The sequence below is a fragment of the Pelobates fuscus genome, chromosome 3, assembly GCF_036172605.1.
Source record: "Pelobates fuscus isolate aPelFus1 chromosome 3, aPelFus1.pri, whole genome shotgun sequence".
Taxonomy (NCBI): Eukaryota; Metazoa; Chordata; class Amphibia; order Anura; family Pelobatidae; genus Pelobates; species Pelobates fuscus.
Genome location: NC_086319.1, coordinates 65,221,407 through 65,243,685, shown reverse-complemented (window position 1 = coordinate 65,243,685; position 22,279 = coordinate 65,221,407). Strand labels below are relative to the sequence as shown.

General features: G+C 46.2%; 1 protein-coding gene across 1 annotated transcript in view; it reads left to right on the top strand.

Moving 5' to 3' along the window:
* METTL25 (methyltransferase like 25) overlaps positions 1-22,279 on the top strand; it is a 278,234-nt gene that overhangs the window by 72,612 nt on the left and 183,343 nt on the right. Inside the window, exon 4 of the mRNA XM_063447133.1 lies at positions 8,956-9,062. Coding sequence (XP_063303203.1) covers positions 8,956-9,062 — 107 coding nt within the window. The remainder of the gene's footprint in view (positions 1-8,955; positions 9,063-22,279) is intronic.

Below are 22,279 nucleotides of genomic sequence, written 5' to 3'. Positions count from 1 at the left end.
TGACAGATGCACACTCACTCAGTGTCAGATGCACACTCACTCAGTGTCAGATGCACACTCACTAAGTGTCAGACACACACACACTAGCACACATACTCTAGCTGACAGACACACACACTGACAGACATACACACTCAGTGACAGAAACACACACACTGACAGACACACATTCACCAACAGACACACATACACTTACTGAGAGACACATATACACTCTCATTAACAAACACACATACACACTCACTAAAAGACACACACACACTGACACACACACAGTTTATTTATGTTTTTAAACTTAAATCCTCCCAGCCTCCCTACCTTTGGGAGTGCTGGATTGGCTTCTCTATTTTGCTGGGGTCTAATGAGAATCTTTTTAGTGCCAGGCGGGCACTCAATGGAGACTGTGAGGGAATTCTGATCTTCCTGCTCAACTCCCTCGCACGCCGCTCAGTAATGCCGGGGCCGGAGTGACGTCATATTCCGGCTCCGGCTTCACTGCGGGTGCGCGAGTTAGGGCCCTAAGGTGACCAGCCGACTGACAAAGCATCTGTCAGGACATTTTGGCGGGGGCTTTTTTGGTGCTGTCCAAAGCAAATGCAGCGCTGACTGGGGCCGTGCGTGAGAAGCCTTTGATTTCACTGGCTCAGAGCACTTCTATGCATTCTAAGCAGGGGGGGGGGGGGGGAGGTGGTGGATATGACTCCAAGTCACTGAAGGGGTCATGGTGGTTGAAGTAAATCTTTAAACGTATAACCTTTTGGAAATCTTGAACATGCAGGACAGTTTGTAAAGGTGTGATTATTTTTAGCCTAATTTTCATAATGGCCATATGTTTGAATTGCTGTGTGTGGTTTTGGCGAGACTCATATCTAACGATCAATTTTCAGCTTACTCCTAATGTATTATGTTCACATATTTCCCCCAACTAGCTTAACCATTTGTTTGCATTATGAATAACTAGTCTCAATGAATGCAAAAGTTTGGTAGTCACAGTATTATTTTATTCCCTGAAACTGCTATGTTTTCAGCTGCAGGGTTAAAACTAGAGGGACCTGGCACCCAGACCACTTCATTGAGCTGATGTGATCTGGGTGTCTGTAGTGGTCCTTTAAGTGTGTCTATCTGCATGCACTGGCGTACATACCGCGGTCGCAGGGGTTGCAGCCCTGTGACCCCTGCGACCAGGTGCCCGCCGCCAGTTCGCACGTAGGGGGGCACGGACCAGTTTTCGCACCGGGGCCCCATGGGTTGTGTGTACGCCACTGCATACATCCAACATACACCACATTTGCACCAAGCACTTTAAGTACTCTACGCACACACATCACACATGGCATACACACGGAGAGCACTCACTGAACATACATGACACAGATCAAGCACACACCTTGAAGAAGACGAAGACTATGGGAGGTCAGAGGGTAAGACTCTCAGGGTAACTTAGTGATGCCGGGAGCTGGAGTAACGTCATATTCCGGCTTAGCAGGAAGAGCTCAGGTGAGCATGCTCCCTCGTTGCACGCCGCCCGCCTCCAGGGGGGGCTCAAAAAGCTTTTGAGCCCCCCAGGACACGAGGCAAACAAAGGATCTGCCTAGGTGTTTGGGGGCGGCTTTTTTTGCCGCCCCCTGCAAAGTGCCGCTCAAGGCAGATACCTTGCTTGCCTCGTGTAAGATACGTCCCTGGACTATAGAGTTAGAGAATTTGTTCCTCATTAGCTATTTTTACCTCCATTTTATCCTTTTAGATTTATTCCGTGAAAATGTAGGGTTCAGCAAATAGCCCTGGCATTGTCCCGGGCTCTTGGCAGCAGCCCCAATATTTTGAATTAAAATTATTTTGTGTCAGGACAAGTAGATTGGACTATCACTTTAGTCCCTTGGACAAGTAGATTAAAAAAATTTATAAAAAAATAACAAATTCATACAATAATGTTGGCAAACTTAAATTACTTTAGCTAAATAAAGCAGTTTTAGTGTATAGATCATTCCCCTGCTCAATTCACTGTCATTTAGGAGTTAAATCACTTTGTTTCTGTTTATGCAGCCCTAGCCACACCTCCCCTGGCTATGATTGACAGAGCCTGCATGAAAAAAAAACTGGTTTCACTTTCAAACAGATGTAATTTACCTTAAATAATTGTATCTCAATCTCTAAATTGAACTTTAATCACATACAGGAGGCTCTTGCAGGGTCTAGCAAGCTATTAACATAGCAGGGGATAAGAAAATCTTAATTAAACAGAACTTGCAATAAAGAAAGCCTAAATAGGGCTCTCTTTACAGGAAGGCTGTGCAAGTCACATGCAGGGAGGTATGACTAGGGTTCATAAACAAAGGGATTCAACGCCTAAATGGCAGAGGATTGAGCAGTGAGGCTGCAGGGGCATGTTCTATACACCAAAACTGCTTCATTAAAGGGAAACTCCAGTGCCAGAAAAACGATCCGTTTTTCTGGCACTGGAGGGTCCCTCTCCCTCCCACCCCCCAATCCCCGGTTACTGAAGGGGTGAAAACCCCTTCAGTGACTTACCTGAGGCAGCGGCGATGTCCCTCGCCGCTGTCTCCACCTCCGCGACGCTCCTCCTTGTGATTGCGTCGGCCGGTGGGCGAGACTGATCTCGCCCACCGGCCGAGGAGACCTAATGCGCATGCGCGGAAATGTGGCACATGCGCATTACGTCTCCCCATATTGAAAGCATTGAAAAATCATTTCAATGCTTTCCTATGGGGTTTTGAGCGACGCTGGAGGTCCTCACACAGCGTGAGGACGTCCAGCGACGCTCTAGCACAGGTTTCCTGTGCTAGAAACTAGGAAGTGATCTCTAGTGGCTGTCTAGTAGACAGCCACTAGAGGTGGAGTTAACCCTGCAATGTAATTATTGCAGTTTATGAAAAACTGCAATAATTACACTTGCAGGGTTAAGGGTAGTGGGAGTTGGCACCCAGACCACTCCAATGGGCAGAAGTGGTCTGGGTGCCTGGAGTGTCCCTTTAACCCCTTAAGGACCAAACTTCTGGAATAAAAGGGAATCATGACATGCCACACATGTCATGTGTCCTTAAGGGGTTAAGCTAAAGTTGTTCAGGTGACTATAGTGTCCCTTTAAGTTAAAAAAAAAAAAAAAAAAACTCACCTGGAAAGCTATTAGATACTGCTTAGAATTAATACACATTGTTATTATTTTATGTATACTGGTTTAGCTGATCAAGAAAAGGTCATGATAGGCTTGTATTGAGAAAGTAGAGAAAAGCCAGATATTTCAAGATATTCTGCAGCCCCACGACTTGCCAGAGCTTAATTTTATAACACCAGTGACTACATGGAATCTAGTCTGTTGTCTCACCCTTTAATTTTCTCCAGAGGATCCTGTTCAGTAACTAACGCAACTTCGCACACAGTACCTCTCCATTCTACCTGCTTTTATTAGTTACATAGAATATTAGGTCATTTAAACTCCTGAACTTTATTCAGCCGAATGAGATAATCTCAAATGTGTTTGTCTCGTGTCCCTAAAGGTTACGAAGTCCTTGCTATAGCTATTGTGTTTATCATCCGCTGTTTAATATATTGTTACTCTATAGCCGTCTACCTTCCGGATCATTTAATATATTCGCTAGTGATCTCTGCTAGATAAGACTCACCATCAGGAGAATGTGAAGTGCTTAATTTAATGGAAGTCTTCAGAAGTTTTTATGAGCTACAGATGTTTGTCTACATTATTGAGTGAAATAAAGAACATTTTATTAAAGATCCAGATACATATTCACATTATTAGTGTTGTAGAATGTGAATATGTCATTAATTTAAAGAGGCAATATCTGTAGCTTAGAGAAACATACCACAGTGTTAAAAGCTTTTCTATTTATTGGTCTCAGATGGATTTACACAAGAAGAAAAGATATTAGGTGTCCATTTATAGATGTTCTGGTTGCAGCGTCAAAATGAGAAAAAAAATCTTTGCAAGTGATGGAAAAAACAAACATTTTATACATTAAAATGATAGCACAATAATACCAATAAGGGGGCTTTCTAAGCAGCGCAAGCACTATAGCTCATTGTAGGATTATAGTACAAACATATTTTTCTTCTTCTTTTGTCCATACAATGAAATACAATATATTACTGTACGTACAATATATTGCTGACTCAAACACAGTTACACATATTGAAATCATGTTGCAAAAAGAAAACCTGCACACACTATTACACATATACACAATCATACACTCACAAATACACACAGTTACACATATACACACTCAAACACTCGCATAAACACAAGCTGTTTACACTCCCATAAACCCAGATACACACACACTGTAACACATATACATGCACTATTACACATATACACACCGAAACACTCACAGATACACATACATATACATATTGTTACACACAATATTAAAGATATATGCCACTCACAAGTATACACGAGCTGTGTACACACACACAGTGTTACACACAATATTACACACATACTTAAGCATTCACAGATGCACACAAAATGTTACACATACAGATACACAGCTATACATATTCACACACTATATTAAACATATACACACTCAAACACAGACATACACACACACTGCTACACATATGTACACACTACTACACAAACACTCATTTACTCACAGATACATGCGCACACACACACACTCTGTTACAGATATTTACACACATTGTGGCCCCCTGGCTACCTTTTACTGGTGGTCCAGTGTATCTGCTCTGCACCTCCACCGGATCCAAACAGTGTTTGTTTCTCTTGCAAGTGGATGGTAACCGATGGCAAAGTTCTGAACAGCTTGAGCTCAAGAGAGACATGTTAGTGGTCTCCTCCCAACAGAGATACCCACCCCATGTTTTTCTGTATTTTGCCGTTCATTACTGTTAGCTCTGTGTCCCTGACTCCCCTGTAATGGCCCGTCACAGAGCAGGAGATTCAGGGCTAACAGTAATAAATGGCAACATTTAGAGATTTAACATATTTCCTGCTAGGCCAGATATCTGCTCAGTTATTTTCTCCAGATCGATTGTTATGGGTATGTGTTTTTATATTTCAGGCAGCATGTAGAAAGGTGCCAAATCATCCAGTTAATTTTGGATGTCTTTGGGAACCAATCTCATTAGCTCATGAGTTGGGCTATATATTCCAATCCTGAGTAGAATGTTGGTCCAATTTTAGTAATCTATTTAATCAGATAATTTGTTAGTTTTCTTATGCATTGTAATCCTTAGTATTCATGACCACCTCTGATCTGCCCTTGTCCAGCTGGTTTTACGGGTGATATTTCTATTTCTTATATTTTTCAAAGTATTTCTTACCAAATACAGGGTCATACAGGGACTTTTTTCTCTTTTTGCCATGGGTATTATAATGCAGCTCTCAGATGGAAGCTTTAGATAAATATATCTAGTTTGGTCTAGTGCTCTGGTGCAGGTGTGTAGATTCAGATGTTTTTCTTATATTATTTTCCATGGTAGTTCTGTTTTTTCCTTTGTCGAAGAAGAATTCTGTTAACCTCAAACTCCTAAAAAATTACACTGTATGTGAGTAACTTTGTTTCAGTCTTGTGCTTGGTCAGTCAGAATGTTAACCTCTTGGATAGAATTAATATAAATAATGTGGGGGTATACTCACCCTTCCAATACAGTGACAAAATATATCCAAATGTACATGTAGAATAAAACATCAAAAGAGAAAATATAGTGCAGATGGTTTGCATAAATAAAAAATGAATAATGGTAGCAATTGGTTTAAACCACTCACATGGACTGGAGCCTATAAACTATTGGCTCCGTAAGTCGCTCCTTTTTGCTTTTAAGGCAGCAACACACCCCTTGGTCCCAAACGATGTTCTCCCGGGGATATAAAGCAGGCAGAGAGAAAAAGGCCACATAGGTAGTATTGTACGGAGAGTGAATATAATATATTAAGGTAGTAATGGTTGTGCTCACCTTGAACAGAGCCTTGAATTCATGGCTCTGAGGTTTATTGGCAGTATGCTAATTTGACTGGGATAGCATTCCCCACATCAAATTCCTGGAGGCTAGAAAGGACTTAATGGACTAATGTAAATCAATATAAAAAATTAATTTATTGTAAAAATAAAAGATAATATTAAAAAACAATGCTAGACTTTGCAAAAGCATATAAACAAAATGAAAAAAATATAGTCCAAGTGTAAAAGTCCAAAATCCAGCTAAACGCGTTTCACTCTTGTATGAGCTTCCTCAGTAGCTGTAAAGTAGCCTCCAAAATCTTCTGCTTTATAAATGTCCAAAAGTTCATGTGAATCCTCCCTTTAGGGTCACTAATTGTGTAATTGTCCAATCATAAGATCAGAATTCTTTATTATAGTCCATATGTTCTAATCACCTGTGGAGAAAAACTCACATCGGATAGATTGCCTGTCAATCAAATTTAGAGCTTAATTAGAAAAAAAAATCATTGGTGGTTGGATGGGGCTATCAAAATAGGCACCCAATCAGGGAGTGGTTGGTGAAAGTGACGTTTTAGAAAGAGACATCCGCCACTTCCGCCCTCCATCGGCGCCCAGGACAGCCTAGTTATTTAGAACAGGCAATCTAGAGTATTACTGTGCTGGGGGGAAATGCCATAGGCTTAAACATGTATTAATGGGACAACTTCTTAGAGTTGTTCCCATGTAAAGGTCCGGGAGCCGGCCGGGGAGAATGGGCTCCAGTGACGTCATAAGCGTAATGTCGTACATCACCTAGGAGATCCCCATGAATAAGCCGGCTCGAACGGAACCTTAATTGCATAGAAGGTGTGGACGGGGGAGAGATATGGTAGATGCCCCCATCAAAGTGCTGGAACTTCCGGTCGGGGATTGGCGGAAATGACGTGACGGACTGATCCGTTCGCCAGGTCTGCCCCCCGCCGTCGAAATGATGTTGATCTATGTGATCAAAATAGAATAAGAACAGTAATTATCAACATTATACTTTATATATGCACCATCTGCAATATTTTATGGCATCTGTTTTTATGCCCATTTCTAAAATGGAGTTTTGAATTCCACTGGGAGGAGCCCATTATGATTGCATTCCCATAAATAGAACGTTTTTCATTGATCCCTATTTCTGCAACATTTTTAATTTTATTCTATTTTATTCCATTTTATTCCTAAGGTTTATTCTCCTGCCATTGTTATTACTGTTCTTATCTTATTTTGATCACATAGATCAACATCATTTCGACGGCGGGGGGGGGGCGGACCTGGCGAACGGATCAGTCCGTCGTGTCATTTCCGCCAATCCCCGACCGGAAGATCCAGCACTTTGATGGGGGCATCTACCATATCTCTCCCCCGTCCACACCTTCTATGCAATTAAGGTTCCGTTCGAGCCGGCTTATTCATGAGGATCTCCCCGGTGGCTTACGACGTTACGCTTATGATATCACTGGAGCCCATTCTCCCCGGTCGGCTCCCGGACCTTTACATGGGAACAACTCTAAGAAGTTGTCCTATTAAGACATGTTTAAGCCTATGGCATTTCCCCCCAGCACAGTAATACTCTAGATTGCCTGTTCTAAATAATTAGGCTGTCCTGGGTGCCGATGGAGGGCGGAAGTGGTGGATGTCTCTTTCTAAAACGTCACTTCCGCCAAACACTCCCTGATTGGGTGCCTATTTTGATAGCCCCATCCAACCACCAATGACATTTTTTCTAATTAAGCTCTAAATTTGATTGACAGGCAATCTATCCAATGTGAGTTTTTCTCCACAGGTGATTAGAACATATGAACTATAATAAAGAATTCTGATCTTATGATTGGACAATTACACAATTAGTGACCCTAAAGGGAGGATCCACATGAACTTTTGGACATTTATAAAGCAGAAGATTTTGGAGGCAACTTTACAGCTACTGAGGAAGCTCATACAAGAGTGAAACGTGTTTAGCTGGATTTGGGACTTTTACACTCGGACTATATTTTTTTCATTTTGTTTAAATGCTTTTGCAAAGTCTAGCATTGTTTTTTAATATTATCTTTTATTTTTACAATAAATTATTTTTTTATATTGATTTACATTAGTCCATTAAGTCCTTTCTAGCCTCCAGGAATTTTATGTGGGGAATGCTATCCCAGTCAAATTAGCATACTGCCAATAAACCTCAGAGCCAGGAATTCAAGGCTCTGTTCAAGGTGAGCACAACCATTACCACCTTATTATATTATATTCACTCTCCGTACAATACTACCTATGTGGCCTTTTTCTCTCTGCTTGCTTTATATCCCCGGGAGAACATCGTTTTGGGACCAAGGGGTGTGTTGCTGCCTTAAAAGCAAAAAGGAGCGACTTACGGAGCCAATAGTTTATAGGCTCCAGTCCATGTGAGTGGTTTAAACCAATTGCTACCATTATTCATTTTTTTGATTTATGCAAACCATCTGCACTATATTTTCTCTTTTGCTGTTTTATTCTACATGTACATTTGGATATATTTTGTCACTGTATTGAAGGGGTGAGTATACCCCCACATTATTTATATTAATTATAGCGCTCCACTTGTTGGTATATTGTTTATACCTCTTTTTTTGTATCTTGCACCTTATTGTGGATTAAGGTATTCCACTTTTTGTGTTGAGCTGCTTTTATAATTCAGGCACTTTAGTATACCACTGACTATCTCTGTAAGGGATAGCCATTGTTTTTTACTCTTGGATAGAATTGTCTATGACTGTGATGTTTAAAGTTTCTAACAATCTGTGTAAACCTGTATATGTTTATGTAAGTACATGTCTGCGTATAATATATATATGTATATATATATATATATATATATTGCCCTATCTATTTCACAAACATATCTGACACTTGACTATAGTGGAAGTTGTGAAATTGTACCCCTAATACGTAGTTTGCAGAAAACATGCAGGACAGTCTTAAATGATTGCAATGTATTTTTGTTATCCAACAGAAACAGAAGTGAAAGCTGACCAGTTTATGAATGATAAAAAATCGCATGAAGTTTTGATCATGTCTGACCTAGTTGACACCGTTGCAAATATTTGTGGAGTGAAACAGGTAAAATTTTTTACATTTTTTATTTTTTTTATTTTTAAATTCTTTATTTTTTTGTGCACAGTAAAACACAGTACAACCCGTGTGGCCATAACAGCCCCACCGGAGTAACGTTTAACACATTGATACACATATGTGCATAACGTTCATGGGTAGTAGTCAAACAACATGTGGTATCTGCTATCTTTGCACATTTTTGTAGTATTGTGACAATCAAGCTTGAGAGGCTCTTGGAAGTAATACCCAACTAAACACTTGGTGTCTCTTGTATGTTTATCGGTCATATTTGGTAGGGTGCATGTCCCTGTGCAGGTCTAGTGCAAACCGTCGCTTGGTTATTAACGGCGGGAGGCACGGGTGGTATTAGTGCTAGCGAAAGTTTCACAGAGGGTTAGCCCGTGGGTGCCCCCTTGTAGCTGCCGGTCATTTGGTGCGGTTATGTCTGTCGCACGGTCCTTGTCTATCGTCCCGTATGTTTGGTGAGCTATAGAGGGACATGTTGGGTTGTCTTCTGAGGGAATGTGATAGTAAGTCAGTGTGAGGTCTGCAGGTCCCTTTCCCTATGGGTGCACAGTGATGTGCTTGCCAGTAGTGGTTTACATTTTAGTGCGGGTGTCCTGCCTAGGTTGGTCCCTTATGTTGGTACTGCGGCAGGGGTTGTCTGTTGCCTGGGTTGTGTGGCAATCCCTAGGTTCTGCAGGAATAGTTCAGCATTCTGTAGTGAGGTGAGGCTGGTTGTAGTGCTGTCTTTAGTTACCATGAGAGACCTTGGCAAAGTCCATCTATAGGCGATGTTAGCTGCGCGCAGTTGGCTAGTGATGTGGCCTAAGGACCTGTGCCATAATAAGGTGTTCCGTGTCACATCTTGGTAAAAGGTGAGGTTGGAGGATTCAAAGGAGAGTGGGGTTTTACCCCGGATAGCAGTAAGAAGCCTAATTTTGTCTGATTTTGCCTGATTTTTGCAGAGTGGCATCGTATGATGACATCTTGTGAGGCGTTAGGGGGGGCTAATCTAGGCTTTCGGATATGAAAGAAGCCATATAGTACCATTTTTTTTTGTTTGGGAGTGTGGCAGGATCGTGGCTATGAGGCGCCGAAGGTAGTGGGGTAGCTCAGTGGAATCTATATTGTCGGGGAGATCCCCCTGAGCTTGATGTTAACTCGTCTATTGCGGTCCTCTGACACATCCACTCTTGTGTTGAGGGCGGTCTGGGAGGTTTGGAGTTGGTGGATTTGTTCCGTGAGCCCCTGTACCTCTAGCAGCAGGTCTTGTAGATTTTCCTCTGACGCCTGCGTGCGCGCAGTCACCGCCTGTATTTCTGTCTGTTGCAGGTTAAAGTCCGCGGCATGTAGTTGCCTCATTTCTTGCAGCAGGTCGGTAATGTCCTGTTTAGTTACTGGGCTTTGTTTGTCTCTGCTGGTGTTTCCGCGGTCGTCTGCGCCCTGGAGGGCTCCGGTATTGCTGCTGGGAGTCCCTCTGTGTCTGGGGGGTTCCGCTCGCGGTCCGGCAAGGTCGCCATCTTGGGCATCGTCGGGCGCTGTAACAAGGCCCTGATGTCTTGGGTGTCCCTGCCGGTGCCAGAGGTAGGTTTCTGGGACCTTCTCCCCATCTTGTGGGTGTCTGGTGTAGTGGGACCGTACAGCAAGCAGGTGTCGTATGGGATTCCTGCCGCCCGTGCAATCAGTTCTCGTGCGGCCTTCGCGGTCTGCGCCTCGAGGTATGCCCCGGTTCTCCTCCGTGTTTTCTTGCCCGTTTGTGGGAACAGGAAAGGCATCAGTATGCGGCTCTACCTAAATGCGTGCCTGTGTGAGTGAGTGTACCCATCGATGGCACTTTGGGGCTGCCGATTAGTAGTGATTTATCGTCGATTGTCAGGAGCTCTGTAAGATTGCGGCCATTCAGGTCCAGCGCTCACATTTTTATTTTTTAAAGTGTCTCAGAAGCATTTTACTTTACTTTCCTTGATCTAATTTTCCAATCTGTACATTCTAATCTGTACATTGTAATCATTCCATCTTAGGTTATCATTTCTCTATTGTTACATTCTTCCACTGCATGTATGTCTTAAAAGGAAACCCAACCTTCTTCAGACCATAAAATATTTAAATGAGAGAGAGTTTCCAAGGCACACTGACTTTTCATCAGCAGCTAATGCCAAATTTATTACACACTTTATTAGAAAGAGATGCACACTAACAAAATTAATGTATTTTATTAACTTTCAAGATGGAAATTCCAATTTTTTTTATTTTTTTTTAAATTCTTTATTTTTCAGTGCATAATGTGAAAAAGTACACAAACATGTGTTGTTATGGAAATAGTAAAGTAAAGTATCGACATTTTAAATTTGGTACAGCAAGACAACTGTAAGAAACATCATGCACATTTTTTGCTTTATGAGGGCTGTTGGGTTGTAGCGGAGTGTGGTTCGTGCGTAAGTAAGTAAGTATGTAAGTATGGGTTCGTCGCTGTGTAGGTGCCGTCTCCACCAACATTGCCTGTTTTGTAGAACCCGGAAGTGTATGTCATGTCTAGGGGCTCGAGAGTCAGAATTCGTCTATGTCTTCTATTACAAGGAGGTTCTGGGAGAGGCTCCTTATGAATTGTTAGGCTATTTGTATGTGTCCACGGTATTCCCTAATAGGTTTATGTTGCGTGTGATCTAGTTGCGTGGCTCAGGTCCCTTCTTAGAGAATGACTGCTATGGTGCGGCTATGGGCGGCACTTATGTGTTGTCTGATGTTGGACTGTCAGTCCTACTTAGCTATGTCTTAGTTAGGGTGGGTCGCTGGCCGAGTGGTGTCGTCGGGGTCGTGTGTAAGCCCTTTTGTGCTTAGTTCCCCTGTTACCCTGGGGATGGGGGGGGGGAGAGGGAGGAGGGTGTTAATTAAACTCCGGAATATGTGTGTTCCTGTAACGGTGGTAAGTAAGACAGATTAACCATTGTAACGGGGCAAACTGGAAATCTGGGAAAGTCTCAGTGCCCCTCAACTGGGGTCGATATGAAATGTTCTTGAGTCAGGTCTTGGCTTCGCGTGGTCCTCTGGGTTCGGTTACTGCTCTGTTTCCCGCTGGTCTATGCTCGGGGCTTGAGGCTGCGTTGTTATCTTGTGTCTTTAGCCCCAGTGTTGTGAGTAGCGCCGGTCCCTCTGTTGGATCCGAGACTTTGTAGTGTTTTCCCTCCTTAGTTACGCACAAGGTCTTCGGGGTCGCCCATCTGTAGGTGATGCCTGCTTCTTGAAGGGTGGCAGTGATTGGTTTCAGCGTTTTACGCCAAAGGAGTGTTTCCCTGCTGAGGTCTTGAAATAGGGAGAGTTGATAAGTCTCTAAAGTGTATGGGGTCTTCCCTTTAAACGCTGCCATGATTCCCAGTTTGTCAGTCATGGTGCAGCAGCGCAAGATTAGGTCCCGTGACACTGATTCTGGAGCCCGGGGTGACTTAGCTATTCTGTATATGCCATCATTCATAAATTGTCTGGCCCCTTTCGACGGTAGAACCGTTGCTACTAGGCGCCTGATGAAATGGGGCAGTTCTTCAAGTGGTATACTTTCTGGGACCCCTCGTATTTTCAGGTTTTTCCTCCTGCCTCTATCGTCCAAGATATTTAGTTGTCTGGCCATCGTGGTTTGTGTTGCTTTTAGGCTCAGCACTGTGTCCCCTAGTGTTTGGAGGTCCTGTTTTAGGTCTGCCAGGCCTGATTCTGTGGCATGTGTGCGTGCTTTTACTGACTGCACTTCTGTGGTGAGTACCGCGAGGTCAGCTTCCCACATTTGTTTTAGGTTTTTCTGCAGGCCGGCCAGCATTTCCTGGATGTCACTTCTGGAGGCTGGTGTGTGGTCCCCTGTCCCCTGCAGAGCCCGCTGGGGGTCAGTTTTGGGAAGGAGTGTGTCCGGGGGGTCTCCCGCCCTCTGTCTTGCCTCCGGTAGGTGAGTGATGGAGGGGGAAATGTCGGTGTGCTCTCCCTCCATTGAGGAGGTTGGTGAGGGCCCACGGGGCGTTTGGGTAAGTGATGTGGCCGGGGACTGCAGCATTTGGCTTATGTCTCGCTGCGTTCTGGAATTGGGGGCAGGCTGTTTTTGTGACTTGCGCCCCATTGTACTTGCCTCTGTCTGGGCGTAATATTCCGGCGTGTACCGCGGATCAGGTCCCCAGGCGAGCTCCGTCGGCTGTCCGCCCGCGAGGTAGGCCCTAGGGCCTCGTTTTCTGTTTTTTCTGCCCGGGGTTGAAAAGAAGGGCATCAGCGTGTTCTGCGTGATGCCCTGGAGCCGACCCACTAGTCAGGGGCTGTGTGTGTTGTAGGATGCTGCTGATATTTACAGGATTCAATTTTGTCGCTCCGGAGCTCTGGAAGATGGCGGCTGCTTCGTTCCGGCTCCAAGCTCCGCCCCCCGGAAATTCCAATTTTAATGCTGATTCTTCAAAAATCTAACACATTAAGGACTGCATTCAACTTATGTAAGCCTGAAGTCAATGTCCTTCGGTGTATTGAGGCATACCAGTGTATAACAGAACACTGCTTGAAAATCACTGGTTTAAAGGGACACTATAGTCTCTAGAACAACTTTAGCTTAATGAATTAGTTACGGTGCATAGATCATGCCTCCGCAGTCTCACTGCTCAATTCTCTGCCACTTAGGAGTTAAATTACTTTTGGAGGAGATAATACATTATACATTAAACAGACTGTGCAGTAAAGGAAGTTCAAACATTACGTCTTACTATACAGGAAGTGTTTAGGAAGTCTGTGTAAGTCACATGCAAGGAGGTGTGACCAGGGCTGCATATACAAAGTGATTTAACTCCTACATGGCAGAGAATTGAGCAGTGAGACTGCAGGGGCATGTTCTATACACCAAAATTGCTTAATTTAGCTAAAGTTGTTATGGTGACTATAGTATCCCTTAAAGTAACGCAGCCACTTCAGCTTTCTTTAGTGGTTATGTTGTCTTGAGTATTTTGAAACCTTCTTCTGGTTTAATGTCAGTCTGTTTTGAAATTGTTTGAAATAAACTAGGGCTCTTCCGGGTATTGAAATACAGCATCCTCCACAGAAACATTGAACATGTGGAACAAGACTATTGCATTACCAACATATATTTAATCCAATTTGGACAGCAGTGATTGAGAGTCCTGGCAAAACACTCTGTCAAGCCATTCCAAAATGCAGGCACTTGTGCCCCTTTATTCTTTCTGTAAAATATAATAGCTATTCTATCCTGGTCCTTCTTTCCATTCTGACCCACACATTGCTGACAGATTTTTCCCAGACATTCATTAACAGTAATATTCACACACTAACTGCTCATGCCCATACCGAGGGGCGGACTGACCGGTCGGGCACTTCGGACATGGTCCGAGGGCCCGGCCGGGAGGGGGGCCCGCCATCAGGGGGCCCGGCCGCCCCTTTAAATGCTGCAGCCGCCTGAGCGCTCTCCTAAGAGCGCTCAGGCGGCTGCAGCTTCTCACCTCACCTCCCCTGTAGCGTGGCCGAGCGGCTTTCCGGTCCGCGGTGCCCGGCCGGAGTGATAGGAAGTGTGCACCTTCCTATCACTCCGGCCGGGCACCGCGGACCGGAAAGCCGCTCGGCTAAGCTACAGGGGAGGAAGGGGGGTGGCTTAAAAGAGAGGGGGGGGGGTTAAAAGAGAGGGGGGGGGGGGGGTTAAAAGAGAGAGGGGAGGGGAGGGGTTAAAAGAGAGAGGGGAGGGGGGGTTAAAAGAGAGAGGGGAGGGGAGGGGTTAAAAGAGAGAGGGGAGGGGGGGTTAAAAGAGAGAGAGGGGGGTTAAAAGAGGGAGGGGGGGTTAAAAGAGAGAGGGGAGGGGGGGTTAAAAGAGAGAGGGGAGGGGGGGTTAAAAGAGAGAGGGGAGGGGGGGTTAAAAGAGAGAGGGGAGGGGGGGGGTTAAAAGAGAGAGGGGAGGGGGGTTAAAAGAGAGAGAGGGGGGTTAAAAGAGAGAGGGAGGGGGGTTAAAAGAGAGAGGGAGGGGGGGTTAAAAGAGAGAGGGAGGGGGGGTTAAAAGAGAGAGGGAGGGGGGTTAAAAGAGAGAGGGAGGGGGGTAAAAGAGAGAGGGGGCGTTAAAAGAGAGAGAGGGAGGGGTGTTAAAAGAGAGAGGGAGGGGGGTTAAAAGAGAGAGGGAGGGGGGGTTAAAAGAGAGAGGGAGGGGGGGTTAAAAGAGGGAGGGAGGGAGGGAGGGAGGGGGGGTTAAAAGAGGGAGGGAGGGAGGGAGGGAGGGGGGGTTAAAAGAGGGAGGGAGGGGGGTTAAAAGAGGGAGGGAGTGGGGGTTAAAAGAGAGAGGGGGGGTTAGGAGAGAGGGGGGTTAGAAGAGAGGGGGTAAAAGAGAGGGGGATAGGGGGTAAAAGAGAGGGGGATAGGGGGTAAGAAGAGAGGGGGATAGGGGTAAGAAGAGAGGGGGATAGGGGGTAAGAAGAGAGAGGGATAGGGGGTAAGAAGAGAGAGGGAGGGGGTAAGAAGAGAGGGGGGAGTAAGAAGGGAGGGGGGAGTAAGAAGAGGGGGAGGGGGAGGAAGAAGGGGAGGGGGGAGGAAGAAGGGGAGGGGGGGTAAGAAGAGAGAGGGATAGGGGGTAAGAAGAGAGAGGGATAGGGGGTAAGAGGAGGGAGGGGGGTATGAAGAGAGGGAGGGGGGTATGAAGAGAGGGAGGGGGTAAGAAGGGAGGGGGGAGTAAGAAGAGGGGGAGGGGGGAGTAAGAAGAGGGGGAGGGGGGAGGAAGAAGGGGAGGGGGGGTAAGAAGAGGGGGAGGGGGAGTAAGAGGAGGGCAATTGCCCCCTTCCCTGTCATACACTGCCCACCCATACACACACAGCCCCCCATACTAACATTGCCACACACATACACAGCCCCCTCGTACACACATTGCCCCACGCCCCCTCACACACACTACACCCCCTCACACACACTACACCCCCTTACACACACTGAACCTTTCACACACACTGAACCTTTCACACACACACACTGCACCCCTTACACATTGCACCACTGCTCCTATACCCTACTACAGCCTCATATCCCAGTAGACCCCAGGTAAGTTGTCAAACTGTTCTTAAACGGTTTGACTACTTACTCTAGGAGGGGGGCCCGGCCCTCCTGGCACCATAACGACTACACAGAGCAGTAGTGGTTATTGTGCATGGATTATTTCTTTAAATAATCTACGAGTGCCCCAGTAGCCAGCAAGCCAGCCAGCCAGCCCCCAGGCCGGCCAGCCAGCCAGCCCACAGGCTGGCCAGTAGCCAGCCAGCCAGCCCACAGGCCACCAGTTAGGCTTAAAGCCAGCAAGCCACAGCCTGCCAGCCAGCAAGCCACAGCCAGCAAGCCCACAGCCTGCCAGCCGCAGCGAGCAAGCCCACAGCCTGCCGGCAGTAGCCAGCAAGCCCACAGCCTGCCAGCAAGCCCACAGCCTGCCAGCCGCAGCCAGTAAGCCCACAGCCTTCCAGCAAGCCCACAGACTGCCAGCCAGCAACAGTAATTAAGGTAAGAGGAGCCAACTTGGCCTAGGTATCAGCGAGCTATGTTGTGTTGCTATATTGTGAATAGGAACCAGAGTGTTGGAGAGACCCCCCTCCAGGCCCCATTAGACTCCATTGTAGTCTCTAATGGGACCTGGAGGAAATTCTTTCTAACACACTCTCTAAAGGACACTGAGATAGCCTCTGCTAGAATGCTCCCCCCCCCCCCCCCTCCATGGCCCATTAGCCCTCAATTGTAGTCTCTACTGGGGCCTGGAGGCGACTGTTTCCAGCAGGGACACTGAGATGGCCTCTGTTAGAAAGACCCCCTTCCAAGCCTATTAGACTCCATTGTAGTCTCTAATAGGGCCTGGAGGGTATTATTTCTAACACACTCTCTAAAGGACACTGAGATAGCCTCTGCTAGAAAGACCCCCCTCCATGGCCCATTAGCCCTCAATTGTAGTCTCTACTGGGGCCTTGAAGGGATTATTGCACTTTTGTTCCTTGTGTCTAAAGATTGTGTAGGGTGTGGCTGGAGGCGGTGCATGGAGGCGGGACATGGGTGGCGCTTGCTGCGGAGTATGGGTGTGGCCTGTAAGGGGGCCCTTGATTTATTTTGCCCGGGGGCCCTGAGGGTTCTCAGTCCGCCCCTGCCCATACCTAATATAACAGCCCATGAATGCACAAATAAAAACCGTCAAAACTGTTGCAACATCAATACATAACACAAACAAAATACAGCAGAAATACACATGAAAAAAACAATAGGAAACACACAACAAGGGATGTCTCATTTCGGCATAGACATAGCTACTAGAAGGTGCATTGGACTAGGGCAGGGATCAGGGCTGCCATCAGAAATTTTGGGGCCCCTGACACAGCTCAAGGTCTGGGTCCCCTGGTGCTTGCACCCGAGTCCGCCCACAGGGATGCAGTGTCTGTACTGATTCTGGTGTGTGTGTATAGTGGATGTAGAATGTGTGTAGTGGATACAGAATTTGTGTATTAAGTGGATGCGGTGTATGTTTAACGGATGCAGATTGTACATTTGTGTAATGTACGAGGTGTATATTAGATGTAGAGTGTGTGTTTGTGTAGTGGATAAAGTGTGTTTTTATAGTGAATGCAGAGTGTGTATGTGTGTGTGTAGTGGATGTAGTATGCAGGGGAGGGCTGGCAGCCTTAGGCCTGGGGGGCAAAACCAGTCAAGTGGCCCATTGCGCCACCAAATCAGTTCACCATCCATGCCCACCTTTTTCTGGTTTTATAACGGATATTGATGTGAGGCTAATCAGTAGCTCTTTGCCATACCCGCTCCTTCACGGCTCTGACGTTCAATGTTGTCAGAGCACAGGCTGAGAATCTCTGAGCCTGTGCTCTGACTCACTAACTGAGCGCCGGAACCACGAGGAAGAGGATATGATCTGACTGCACCTACTGCTGGTGCGCACCAGTGGACCACCAGCGAATCGTTTAAATTAAATATGCTGGTGTACCCAACTTGTGAGCTGTGTTGGCCGCCGGGCGCCTCTGTTGTCATGGCACCCTGCGTGACCGCACAGCTTGCCCACCCTAACGGCTGGCCCTGCTGACACACACTGATGTTACTACTTAGACATCCCTCAATATTAATACAGAGATGAGAGTAAACACCAATAAACTGTGGAAACAGAGCTGATCCCCCCAAATTTATAAAGGTTTGCTTAGAGGATTTATTCAAGATTAAATCATGCCTCCTCCTCTCTCCCCCATGCGCTGCTCTGTAGGCTGGGAGGAAGTGAAGAGTAATCACAGTCTCCCAGCACAACGCCACCTGTGGCTGCATGGGGAACAGCTGTTTAATGTAATGCTTGCAGGACGGCCAGCTGCCGCAGAACCTCTTTGTTTCCGTCTCTGCAAAGGGCTCTAGGCACTGCTTGTTGTGAGTGTGAGCCACTGTAAATTAGGGGCAGAGGGCACTTGCACTGCGGTCAAGACGGGTCTGGGCAGGAGGAGAATGCAGTGCAATCAGTGCACTCCCCTCCTGTGGGTCACCAGTAGACTGGTGCACCTGCCCAGGATCAGAGCCGGTGCAAGGATTTTTGCCGCCCTAGACAAAATATAAATTTGCCGCCCCCCCATGTGACATCACAATGCCCCACCCATATGATCTGCCATATGAACTAACGCCAGTGCTGCACACAGTGTGTGTTTACATTAAAAAGCCTACAGGGACAAGCTATAGACACCAGAACCACTTCATTAAGCTACAGTGTCCCTTTAATGTGAGGTAAATTATATATTAGTGTCACTAATAATATACTAGATTGCCTACTTACAATTAGATGAGGATGATGATGGGCTGCAGTTTGGCTCCACTGGTCTGGTGTAGAACAGGACCTCTGGAGGCTGTTTGCAACTGTGGTCACAAAATTCAACATTCTGGGAGAATTGGAAGCAGCTCCATTTTTGGGGGGCCTCTTACACAGCTCAAGGTCTGGGCCCCAGTGCCTGACGGTGAGTATGCCCATAAGGCCCACTCATAAGTCCACTTATATGTTCCACCCACCCATGAGCTCGCTCACAGGGAGTGGAGTGTGTAGGGCAGAGGTAGGCAACCTACGTCACTAGTGCCGTGCACGGCACTCGAGGTGTCTTTGCACGGCACTGAAGGCTGCTAGAGCCAAACAGGCTCTGGCCTATCAGGAGTCCCAGTAAAACTTAAAATATCTGCTAATACGAAAAGATGGTGAAGGACAATCCACAACGTAGTAGAGCAACCTGCAGCTGCTGTTGCAGCTCCTGTCTTTGACCTGTACCAGGCCAGCCTGGTCCCCACTGGAACCCAGGGAAGCCAACCATACTGCTAGATATACACAGATATTGTGGATCAAACCAAGTGTTTATCTGAGTATCTGCTCCTTTCCAAATTGTTAAAATAAATGCGTGCACGCTCTGAAGTAAATTACTCTGAGACACAGGTATCAGGTTAATAAAAAACTTCGGAATGTTTACTCAGGGGGCGGCAAGCCCCTTATAAAGGCAAAAATACATCATATGCAAAAATGTAGATAACAGAGAGAATACATCTCTAATTGGTTAAGTGTCTTATCTAATGCACATCCTACGAGGCGTGATGTCACCATCATCCCGGGATTTTACTCCGGATGTAGGCGCCATCTTGTTACACGAGGTAGTTAGTCGATGGGAGCGGGTGCTCTAGCAGCCATTTTGAGTAGATATTGAATACAGGTATACACAGTAAATAGACATTTTAACTATCACTAATTTACATTCATAACACAGAAATGAAGAATAACCCTCCCCTTATACAAATAATACGAACAGCCCACACACAAACATACACACAATCTGCACAAACGTAACCCGCTAACAATCCACATACATGCACACAAACCCCACATGCAGCCTTTCACATGCAATACCCCAAACAGCCCACACACACTACCAAACACACAATGTGACATATCCATCCACACACAATTCCACAAGCAGCCCTCATACACAGCCCACATTCATATGTATCATACACAATACCATAAACTACTAATGAACATATACAATATAATAGCTCATATACGCACAAATACAATGATGGGGGGGCGGGGCCGGGCCGCCAAGCTGGATGGCAGCAGCACCTCATGTCTCCCAGCCTTGAGCCCAGGAAAACGGCTAAAAACAGCACACAAAATACGATAAAGCGGGATCCCTCTGCATATTACTGAAGAGGAAAAGATCAGCTACCTGTCAATACCACACTGAACCCGGTGCTGAGATGGGAACATTGTAACTCCTAAAGCGGGCCTACACGCCACATTAAGCCTGGACATGCACGGCACATGTAGTAGCACGGATGACAGCCCAACAGGCCAGGGACATCTAAACCCCGGCAATTCTTCGCTGAGGACAGCAAAAGCCGCAAGGGGGGGCCCGGCCCCGCTCCCCCCCCCCGGCCGGTGGGGGTAATCCCGGCCATATGGGGACGACACACTCCAGGGCGGTAGATACCGCGTGGAGCCCACATGATCCCCTACACAGGCAAAGGCCACCGGACAGGGGCCTGCCTGCAGACCTATCCCACAGGAGAGGGAACACAGGAGACTACTCAAGGGAGGCTGACCGTGACGCCTCGTGCGGGCCCTGGAGGTTCCGGGCACCAGACTGACCCCCGAGCTAGGCCCCTGACCGTTAGTGGAGTGGGCGCCCGAGCCTCCGGGTCTATGGGGTCCCCGGAGAGCTTTTGTCCCTGATGTCGCGAGCCCAGTGGGGCAGGACAAACGCTGCCTCTCACGACGGACCGGTGGTCGGGGGGGGATAGCCACCAGCGCCAAATATGTGGCCGGCAGCGGGAGAGACAGCAGAGTGCGCACTCCAAGTGAACTCATGTGCAGCTGGGGAGGTGCAGGGAGCGGTCGACCCGCAGATTTTGTGGTTGGGTCCAAAGGCCGGATTGCGCTCCTGAGTGCCCACAGTGCCGCGGGGGACCCGGCTGGCTGGCGGGAGTCGGCTCAGGGGGGACGACTGGAGGCCTGGCGACCCAGGGACAATACGATGGTGACACGGTGAGAGACTCCTCTCAGACGGTCACGCAGGCCGACATGATGTTCCAGTTCCCTCACCAAGATTTGCCTTCCCACCTCCGTATATGAACATTGCATCAGCTCCCATTTCTGTGGGGAACGAACGGAACATGTAGGATTCTAGTTTAAAAACGTATAAGCTTTGTCTAAGCTCATATCCCTTATTACTGCTTAACGATATACTGCCCCTTAGTATATACATACCTAGCTACAATGTGCTGTACGGGGCGGTACATTAGGTAATAATGTATTTCTGCAAACAATTGCATGTTTAAATGATGGTTCAGCATACTCTGTTGTATAGTACTAGTGAGGAGAACTATAAAGCATACACTATGCCCTAGTAGGGAAGTCAACGAAACATATACTTAGATATATTAAGTACATTAACCGAACATTAACTGACATGATAGACGTGCCCATGCACAGGTAACACCTGGTCTAGGACAAAGGTTTACGCCGCGATCATGTTAACATGCTACTAGATATAAAAAGAGCTTTTAAGCTAGGCGCAATGCTATCAGGCGCAATACAGACATAAATTGGGTTTTATCTGAAACAAAAATAACTGTTATGAAGTTTATATACACTTAATTTCATTGTTTGCATGTTTATTAAATTACGTATATGGATACCCACGCTGAAAGCGCCATACCACGCACAGTTAGACATGGGTATTGCTCAGAGGACTAATAAGCCTGTAAAATGCGTTACTATACCTGTCAAATGCCTTTGATATACCATATGTTGCAAAGTCAATATACATCTAAGTTATTCTATTGCGTGTATATTCTGATTTATAAGCCTCTGCGCAGGCAACCATATGTTATTTTCAAATTCGTAAAATGTCTGCTCACGCTTTTTTGTTTGCGACATTAATAAACATATTTAAAACAAATACAATGATGCAAAGCAACTGCAGTAAAAATAACACAAACAGAATACGGCAGCATACACACCTAAATTTAAAAAAATAGGACCGGCACGCTACGGGACATCACAATCCTATATCGGCACAGTGCTGCTAAAAGGTTGCCTACCCCTGGTGTAGGGGATGTGTTATGTGCTATCTCATATGTGTGCTTATGGTATGTAGTGTATAGGGATACCAGTTTGTGCAGGTAATGGATGCATTGTGTGTAATGGATGCATTGTGTGTTTCTCTGTGTGTAAG